We start from the raw sequence: 10517 nt of genomic DNA, 5'->3' as shown, positions 1-10517 counted from the left end.
AAGTCAACTTGATTGATGTATTGTTACTAAAATTAAGTGAATGAAGAGATTCTTTCTCCTCCATTTCTTGCAACCGCTTATAACTTTTTAACTTAATTTTCATTAATGCTATTAAGTTGACATGAAATAAAGTGGTAATTAATTTGCTCCACCATAAATATACAAAATAAAATTATAATCCAAATAATGTTTTTCCTTAATTATCTCCTCATTTCATAGTCAACCATTGACTATTACAAAACTAATAATTTTAAGAATTTTTATTATTATTTTTTTGTATAATTTTACGTTAGAATCATATTTTCGATTTTGTTTGGTAATTATGGTTTCACAAGGAGTGGCTAGTAATTTTCCTTACAGATTTGGAATAAAATAAATAAAAAAAAAAAAAAGTGGCGGCGGATTTTCATAGTTTTTGAAAATGAGGAAGATATTTATTACTGGGGTCTAGCGGTAAAAGTAAAAGGTCAAAAAGAGAAGAAGAGAGTGGTAAAACTCGTAAAAGAGGAGGAGGTAAAAATTGAGAAGAAAAGAAACGAAAAAACTAATGCATATGGGTTGTGGGTGGGTGACGCCTCTGGTGCCAAATTGCGGGTTCTTCCTTGCGCTCTTTCACACTCCTGCAAAGCCTTTGTCTTCATCTGTAAGTCAAATTTGCTGTAGAAATCTCAATTTTGTTTCGATTCAATATGATTCTTTGAATTGAAGTCAAATTTCGCAAATTTTTGGTGTATTTTTTTCGATTTTTAGTCACAGAATTGGAGTGATCTAGAAAACCCTAGATCTTGAACTTTCGTTGTTTAGTTTACTGCGATTTAGGGTTGCTTCGTTGGAATCAGTCTATGCAGTGGACTTTCGTGGTGGATCTTGAGTTTTTGGGACGTAACAGCTCGGTTTTTGGAGGTTCTAGGTTTGGGGTTTTCTGGGTTTGAGGTTGGTTTGTGGTGAATTCTGCTGATTCTGGTTTTAAGGATCTTTAGGGTTTTAGGTTTAGGTAATGGCTTCGAGTCCTCCATTCGCGGTGGAGGATCAGACCGACGAAGACTTCTTTGATAAATTGGTGGAGGATGAGTTCACGGTACCAAAATCGAGCCCAGGGTTCGCTGACAGTGATGATTCTGACGAGGTAAAGGCCTTTGCGAATCTGAGTATTGGTGAGGCTGGGACTGGGTTTGAGGATTTGGGTGGGGAAGGTGGGGTTGAGGTGAAGGAGGAAGCCGGTAGTATGGATGCTGGTGCAGCTCATTTAGGTGCTCATGTAGAGGAGAGTGGCTTGGCATCATCTAATTCGTTTGGGTTTGATAGTATGGTTGATTCGAATAATGATCTTATAGGAGATAAAAGTATGCCAGACTCCACAGTGATTAAGAGTAGTGAATCTGAGGATTTGGGGGTTAAGGAAGTGCAGTGGAGTTCATTTTATGCTGATTCGGCACAGAATGAGAGTAATGGGTTTGGATCATATTCAGATTTCTTTTCTGAGTTGGGGGTCGGTGCTGGAGATTTTCCTGGGGGAGTGGAGGAGAATTTGAATAATGAAGCAAGGATTGCATCTCGTGAAGGACATAGAGCTTATAATGCTGAAAATTCGGTTAACTATGTACAATATCAAGATGGTCAATCCCATGAAGGGATCATGGAACAAAACACTGATGGGCAAGATCTGAATAATAGTCAGTATCAGGAAAACACCTATCCAGGGTGGAGGTATGACTCAAGTTCTGGACAATGGTATCAAGTGGATGGTTATGATGTGACAGCCAATGTTCAACAGGGCACTGAGACCAATTCAGTTAGTGATTGTGCTGCTTTGGATGGGAAATCGGAGGTCTCTTATTTACAGCAAACTTCTCAGTCTGTTCTGGGAACTGTAACTGAGACTGGGACCACTGAGAACATTTCTAATTGGAACAATCTCTCACAAGGGAATGACAAGTACCCAGAACATATGGTTTTTGATCCTCAATACCCAGGTTGGTATTATGACACAGTTGCCCAAGAATGGCGCTCACTGGAGTCATATACTTCATCTGTTCAGTCTACTATTCAAGCTCAGGGTCAGCAGAAGGAAAATGAGGTTGTGGGAACTGCAACTGAGAGTGGATTGACTGAGAGCATTTCTAATTGGGATCAGGTTGCACAAGGGAATAATGGGTATCCGGAACATATGATTTTTGATCCTCAATACCCTGGTTGGTATTATGACACAATTGCCCAAGAATGGCGCTTACTGGAGACATATACATCATCTGTTCAGTCAACTATTCAAGCTCAGGGTCAGCAAAATCAAAATGGGGTGGCTTCTACTACTCAAAATAGTGTTTCTTCAACTGCTCAAAATGGATTTTTTTCAACTGAAGCTGTTGCTCACAACAATGATCATACTATATACAGTTCAATCATGGATCAACAGAAGTCTCTTAATTTTATGGGGACTGTTCCTTTATTTGAGAAAGAGAAAGCAAGTCAGATTCATAATGATGCCAATGGGATTTCTTCACTGCAAAGCTTTCCCACTGCTAACTTAAGTCAGCAGTATAATCAGCCAAAATTGGAGCAGAGCGAATATATGCATTTGTCAACTGATTACTACAGCAATCAGAAACCTGTAAATTATGCTCAGCAATCATTTCAGAGTGGCAATCAGTTTTCTTATGCTTCCAATGTGGGTAGATCTTCTGCAGGCCGCCCTCCACATGCGCTGGTTACTTTTGGATTTGGTGGAAAACTCATAGTAATGAAAGATAAGAGTTCCCTCATGGACTCATCATATGTAAGCCAGGTTAGCCTGGAGCTCTTCTCTCTTCTCTCTATGGATTTTCTTATCCTTTGTTTGGTTGTCAAGAAAACTGGTCCAATAAAGGAAGAAAATAAATTTTAAATATTAAAAAATTGATAAATTCACCGAATAAGCAAATTGTATTAGGCTCATTCAGTGGAGTTCTTCTTCCATTGTTATTCTTGTGCGTGCATGTTTTTGGGGTGGGGCAGTGGTTTGTTGTTTGGTTGTGTGGAGGACACAGGTTTCCAAATGATAAAAGTTTAAATCTTGATTTTTGTTTGTTTTTTTTTTTTTTTTAATTTCATTTGGTTTCCCAAATTCTCTCCACAGTAAGATTTTAAAAGATCACAAAACTTTATTTATGATATTACCATCACAAGAAACTAAGTATGTACATTTTTATTCTATGTGAAGGATCCTGTGAAGGGCTCAATCTCTGTTCTCAACCTGACGGAAGTTGTCACAGAAAATGGTGATCCAACAAAGGGCTGTAATTATTTTCGTACTCTATGCCAACAATCCTTTCCTGGTCCATTGGTTGGTGGGAGTGTTGGAAGTAAAGAGTTGAATAAATGGACTGATGAGAGAATCACAAACTGTGAATCTCCTGATATGGATTTTAGGAAGGGTGAAGTTTTGAGGTTGCTTCTCTCCCTGCTCAAAATAGCTTGTCAGCACTATGGAAAATTCCGATCTCCTTTTGGCACTGACACCATAGTAAGTGTGGTTAACATTTTTGGCCATCTGGTTGAGTACTAACTTTCTTATTCTTTTGATACCCCTTTTAATTAACATGGTTGCACTCATCATTTAAGAGTAACTTACTTGGCCACCCTGGTTAGTTTGCCACAAATATGTGCAATTTTTATTGTGTTTTTAAAATGCATAGGGACCCCCATAGATTGCTTACATAGCACTTTAAAAGCCATATGCTAATTACAAATATTTCTTGTTTGTGATGTATGTTGTATAAGCAGATGGAATTGAATTTATGATATAAAGGTTCTCCATGCATTTATCCTTTGTTTTTTGTTTTTTATTTTTAATAGCATTTTTCCCTAAAGGATGAGATTATAATATTATTCTAAAAAGAACTTTTTGAAGTAAAATGAGGGTAAAATTGTGCTTTATACAGATTAAGATTTTAAGAAACATTGATGCTGTAAGTCATCATAAAAGATTCCGATCACAGGAAGGTTATCATAATAAGAAAATTGACGGCATTTATAGTGAAATGGATTTTCAAGCACTGCATATGAAAACTATAGGGGTTTGTTTCACTATTAGAAACATGAGAGATGCCCATATTTCTGCCTAAGCAGTGGATGCCAGAGTAACATGGTTTACTGGTTTCTTTATGATGCAGATTTTGAGAACCTTGTTGTTTCATTTTCTTAAAGTTCAATGATTTTTTCTAGTAAAGATCCTTGCCTCCATTATAACTTTCTAAAAAGGGTCCTATGTTTTTTGCTTGTAACAATATTCATCATGAGCCATCTACAGATTCAATTAAGATGGAATTTCATATTCTTGTGGATTTGTTTCTTTTAACAGGAAAATGATACTCCAGAATCAGCAGTAGCTAAACTCTTTGCATCTGCCAAGAGGAATGGAGCACAATTCAGTGGCTATGGTGCTCTTACCCAGTGCTTGCAGCAGCTGCCTTCTGAAGGACAGATTCGAGTATTCCGTGATTCACTTTCCACACTTCAGTATTTCTATTCGCAATTTGTCCCTTTAGTAATAAATGTCAATATATGTTTTAGGCAACTGCTTCTGAAGTACAGAGTCTTCTGGTTTCTGGTAGAAAGAAAGAGGCTCTACATTGTGCACAAGAAGGGCAGTTGTGGGGACCTGCCCTTGTTCTTGCTGCACAACTCGGTGATCAGGTTTGTCCTGATTCTTAAACTCATTTATCATTTTTTTCCAACAATGACTGGCAGTAATTTGCTTGGGTGTGGTTTTGGAATCAATGCAGTTTTATGTTGATACTGTTAAGCAAATGGCAATTCGCCAGCTAGTACCAGGATCACCTTTGCGGACACTATGTCTGCTAATTGCTGGACAACCGGCTGATGTGTTTTCCACGGACAGCACAACTGATGTTGGCATCCCTGGAGCTTTAATTAAGTCTCAGCAGTCTGCACAGGTAATGCATCAATATGAAGACTGTTTTAGAATATGATATTGCTAAATTATCCTTATTACACTCTTTCTTCCTCTACAATGTTTTGGAGATTTTAACATGGATTTCTATTATAGGCCCTTGTGGTTAGTGGTAAATCCCACAAGTCTTACCCCTATTCCTATGTACCAGGATCCTGACAACTTACTGCTTTTGGTTGATACTGTTCTTAGTTTTGTTTTCGACCTTAACATTTTGCAAAAGTTTCTATTGTATCTTTGCCTCAACAAGCTCTCTCTCTCTCTGTGTCTCTCTCTCAATCTTTTCTTATGAAATTTCCAGTTTGGGGCTAATAGTATGCTAGACGATTGGGAAGAGAATTTGGCTGTGATAACTGCCAATAGAACAAAAGATGATGAACTTGTACTTATTCATCTTGGAGATTGCTTATGGAAGGAAAGAAGTGAGGTATATGCTGCATGTACATTTATTTAACATGTTTACCTATTGTCTTTCAGTCCTAATTCTGAATTTTTATGCTTACATGAGAGTTATGATTCAGATTATTGCTGCACACATCTGCTACTTAGTAGCAGAAGCCAATTTTGAGTCATATTCAGATAGCGCAAGACTGTGTCTTGTTGGTGCAGATCACTGGAAATTCCCTCGAACATATGCTAGTCCAGAGGCTATTCAGGTGCTATTTGTTGTCATTTGGCTCATTAATTTGTCTTTCATGAAATCTGGAAACTTTCTTATTTTTTGCATGCTAAAGTGGGTCCTCTAAAATGTATGCTTCCAATACCTAATTTTGGGTTGCAGCAAATGTGTGTGAGGTTATTGATGCATGGAGTAGTTTTTGGGAGCATTGACGGACAAATCTAACAAATTAGTTGCTGGGAGAAAACAATTTATCATCCCCGTGTACTTTGACATGTATCAGTTTATTGTTATGACCAATATCACTGGAGACTTGGCATGAATCACCTTTTAGTGTGATCAAATTGCAGGCTAAGTCAAATGTGTTACTTGCTGGTTCTTCAGTTTCTTGATAAAAAAGATATCTAACAACATGCCAATTGCTTCAAGGTTTTGAGCACTTTATTCTGGTTTTTTTTTTTTTTTTTTGAATTATTTATCTTGATATATTATCATATCCACATTCCGCTGTTGTGAATTCTAGATGTCAGGCACTTGGTACTTATCTGAGAATTCTTTATGTATCTTAACACCTTAGTTGGCCACATCTGTGTTGTGACTTAGAGGTTGGTCTGTTGAGTGCTTGAAACCTGTGTGATGTGTCAAGTACAAAGTTTTCCTTTTAACAATTTCTTTTTGAATGTAAAAGCTTGGTTGATGAAGCTTGCGCATTTTATCATGTGTATACATCATATGCAGGGAATGTTATTTTTAAATTAGAGTTCTTCCTATCAAGCAAATCTTAGCATGGAAAAATATATCACATAATTTTCTTGTGGATGCACGTTTTGTATCTCATTCTTTTCAGGAATTTAAGCACCTAAATCTTAGATCCTGAGTTGGTCTAGTTGTAGCTTGGCTTCTTTGTACCTCAATAAGGATCCCTTCCCCTCCCCCCTTCCTTGCCTCCCTCTCTCTGCTTTGAATTAACCTTGCTTAATGGCCTTCTGGGTATATGGCAGAGGACCGAGTTGTATGAATACTCAAAGGTGCTTGGAAACTCTCAGTTTGTTCTGCTACCATTTCAGCCATATAAGCTTATATATGCACACATGTTGGCTGAAGCAGGGAAAGTTTCAGAATCATTGAAGTAAGTTCTTGTAGTTTTTCTTCTTCTGATGTTTCATGCAATTTTGTGTATGCCTTTCTAAATGTTAGGTTAATTCAGGTACTGTCAAGCAGTATTAAAGTCCCTGAAAACCGGACGTGCACCTGAAGTGGACATGTGGAGGCAATTAGTAGCTTCTCTTGAGGAGAGGATAAGAACCCACCAACAGGTATCCCCCTATCCTCCAGTCTTTAGGATATTTTTTATTACCGGAAAGTCCTAAGGAATGAATGATGCTAAGGAAAATGATTCTCTTATGTTTGGTTTCACTATAAAAAACACGAAAGAAAATAAAATATAATTAAAATTAGTTAAAAATTTCAAATTTATGCATTTTTAACTTATTTAATCTTTCATAGAAGAGGAAAAGTAAGTAAAATAAGTTTGATGTGATATATAAAAATGATTTATTGACTTCAAATCTATTTTGTATTCTGTTTTATGCTTTCTTTCCTTCTACTTTTTATCTATTTTCTTTCTTTCACATTTTTCTTCAAGTTTTTTGGGAACCAAATATCGCCTTTTGGTTCTAAATATTTTTTTTTTTTTTTTTTTTTTGATAGGAAACCTTTTGGTTCTAAATATTGGGATTCTTTTTTTGCCCTGGGAGAAAAAAAGGAACTGATATCTGTAAATAAACATTCCATTTTTAGGGTGGGTATGCTACAAACCTGGCTCCAGCAAAATTAGTGGGTAAGTTGCTCAACTTTATTGATAACACCGCACATCGTGTGGTTGGAGGCTTACCACCACCATCCCAGAGCACTGTTCAAGGTAATGAACATGATCATCCACTGATGGGGCCTAGAGTTTCAAGTAGTCAATCAACAATGGCAATGTCATCATTGATGCCTTCAGCATCCATGGAGCCCATAAGTGAATGGACAGCTGATGGCAATAGAATGACCATACCTAATAGAAGTGTTTCAGAGCCAGACTTTGGTCGAACTCCAAGACAGGTCAGTATTTTATCTCCAGGCAAAACCCATTTTCTGTTACTAGTTTCTTGATATGTATGCATGGTTTCTAATCGGAAAAAGGGGGGAAAATGAAATGAAATGTATGCATAATTTCTATAAAGTTTAAGAGGTTCTATGGACTTATGAACAATCAGGCTGATTCTTCAAAGGAAGCAACGTCATCCAATGCACAAGACAACACATCAGTTTCAGGGAGGCCTTCTCGCTTTGCACGTTTTGGTTTTGGCTCACAGCTTTTGCAGAAGACTGTGGGCCTAGTCTTAAAATCCCGCACAGACCGCCAGGTAGCATCTTGAATTACTGATTTCTATTATGTTTCACACCATGGATTCTCTTTCCTGAAATACCTTTATCTTGGTTCCCTTATTTATCATTTATTACATTTTGATACTGAAGGCCAAACTGGGTGAAACAAATAAATTTTATTATGACGAAAAACTTAAGAGATGGGTAGAGGAAGGGACTGAACCCCCAGCTGAAGAAGCAGCACTACCACCCCCACCAACAAATGCATCCTTTCAAAATGGCATGCCAGATTACAACTTGAAAAATGCATTGAAGAATGAGGGTTCTGTCAGCAATGGAATCCCTGAATTTAAAAGCCCACCTTCTTCAGAGCTTAGTTCAGGGATCCCATCTATTCCATCCAGCTCGAATCAATTCTCAGCTCGTGGACGAATGGGTGTTCGTTCAAGGTAATTGTGAAACCTTTCCTCATCTAATTTGGCTGATGCCACTTTCAAATTTAGATGCAACATGCATTTTTTTGGTAAAACCTGAGTAGTACATGATGTTATCATGAGAAAGTTCTATTGGTGGCATAAAGGTTACCAGAAGATACTGTTAGCTTAGAGGTCATACCCTGAAACTGAGTTGAACATTCCTCCAAATCTTGACAGTGATTTGATATTTTCATGGGCACTCTGAAATAGAATTTTAAAAGCTGGGATGACAGCATTGAGTGAACTTGCCTAAAAATATATACCATTATTGCATGTGCATGAGTATAAATATTTATATCACACACCTACATAGAATATAATCATATATTTTTGTAGTTCTTTTGTTAGTTGACCTCATATGAATACTTCTGTCTTCTTCTCTATTGCCCCTTCACTGTAATTTCCTGTTTTATGCTTGTTTCATTTTTAAGTTCACCATTTTTTTTAGTAATTTAAGAAAAAACCTTGTTTTACATCCCTTTTTCTTGAGAATTTTATTTCTGTAATAAAATAAAAGCTTATTTCCTGGATTGTGGCAGGTATGTTGACACCTTCAACAAAGGTGGTGGGAGCCCAGCCAACTTATTCCAGTCTCCTTCTGTTCCATCTGTTAAACCTACGACTGGTGGTGCCAATATGAAATTTTTTATTCCGGCCATGGCACCCTCAGGTGAGCAGACATTAGATGCAACAGAAAGCATGCCTGAAGCTGCTGCTGCTGCTGATGAAAATCCTTCAACATCCACTTTGAAGGACCCAATTAATTATCAACCTTTACCTCCATCATCAACGACCATGCAAAGGTTCCCAAGCATGGATAGCATCCAGAATAATGGGGTGATGACAAATGGCAATGGCTCAGTTTCATTGCAGACACAGCGGCCAGCATCATGGAGTGGAAACTTTAGTGATGCATTCAGTCCTCCAAATATGGCTGAAATAAAACCTCTAGCCAGGGCATCGAGCATGTCGCCATCATCGTCTCTGATGCATTTGCCAATGAATGGTGGCAGTTTTGGAGATGATCTTCATGAAGTGGAACTTTGACCCTGAATAATGAGGATGTAAATATGAAGTTTTCCTTCTTGTGATCAATACATTTTACTTGGGAGTTGGGTTGCTCCTGCTCCTGCTCCTGCATCTCCCAGTACAAAGTGGTGGTGAGCAGTGTAATTGGGGTCCAGGGAAGTAACAGAAAATGTTTTTATTAAAGCCAACCCGACCAATTGCCTCCTCCCACCCAGTAACCCTGCTCTTTTTTCAGGTAATGGTACTGATTTATGATAGAATGGGGGTTGGCTCAACTGCTTAATGTACTTTAGGGTTTCTGTGAATTTTCCCCGGAGCTTCCACCATCCGATGCTTGAGGAGCCAGTGGTGTCACTATAAGCAAAAGGGAAAGTGTTCATTAGAACCAATGTACAGTTCATTTGTTCATTTATTGAAAACAGAAATATACCTTAAGGAAGATGGTAGAGAACCTCCGAACAACTGGAGGGGAAAAGATAGAGAGTATTGAATTTGGAAAATAAGATTACTATGTTCTTTTCCAGTACATCATGAATCAACTTAAATATGTAAGTGAAACGCCAGATTGTTTGGCAAGAACAAGTTGTGATTATTTGATTTTTCCTATTTTGATGCAACTGCGATCTTTGTCCACTGTCATTTGTAACCGTGTATTCAGGAGTTCTTGAGCTAATGGTTCTATTATACATTTCAATTCAATTTTGGTTTGCCACTATTGGGCCTCTATTCATCTAGGCTTTGCTGTAGATATGCTTTTCGAAATTTTGAAAACGAGGGTTGCGGGGTTCAAAAGTGAGGGGTAGCATTGCAGGCACCCATTTGATATTGAATGTGTAATTGATGGCATTTGCTTCAGTGAAACAAATAAATGAAACTGGTAATACTGTTCCCAACTGCAATCTCTGTTAGCAAAGCCTACGTACACCCGGTGGTTTTGAACATTGCATCAAGGGATGAAGCATATTCGGTCATATATGCTCTCATGCAATCTGATCAATTTTATGTTGGTTGGCATGAGTTACAGTTTCATCTACTCGCCTTAATGGAGCAATGTTTGGTCAGAATTAAGCAA

General features: G+C 37.7%; 1 protein-coding gene across 1 annotated transcript; it reads left to right on the top strand.

Moving 5' to 3' along the window:
- Window positions 1–520: 520 nt before the first annotated feature.
- On the top strand, window positions 521–10157 carry LOC100255037 (protein transport protein SEC16A homolog). Its single transcript, XM_010648223.3, has 14 exons — window positions 521–643; window positions 751–2782; window positions 3197–3499; window positions 4337–4465; window positions 4549–4671; window positions 4761–4931; window positions 5250–5375; window positions 5470–5604; window positions 6569–6696; window positions 6775–6883; window positions 7368–7673; window positions 7829–7978; window positions 8091–8389; window positions 8956–10157. Exons 2-14 carry the CDS (start codon window positions 998–1000, stop codon window positions 9461–9463), a joined length of 4272 nt encoding a protein of 1423 aa, XP_010646525.2. The 5' UTR covers window positions 521–643; window positions 751–997; the 3' UTR covers window positions 9464–10157.
- Window positions 10158–10517: the final 360 nt, after the last annotated feature.

This window comes from Vitis vinifera, chromosome 2 (assembly GCF_030704535.1).
Source record: "Vitis vinifera cultivar Pinot Noir 40024 chromosome 2, ASM3070453v1".
Classification (NCBI taxonomy): domain Eukaryota; kingdom Viridiplantae; phylum Streptophyta; class Magnoliopsida; order Vitales; family Vitaceae; genus Vitis; species Vitis vinifera.
Note: the sequence above shows the minus strand (reverse complement) of the source record. Positions and strands in the feature narration are given on the sequence as shown.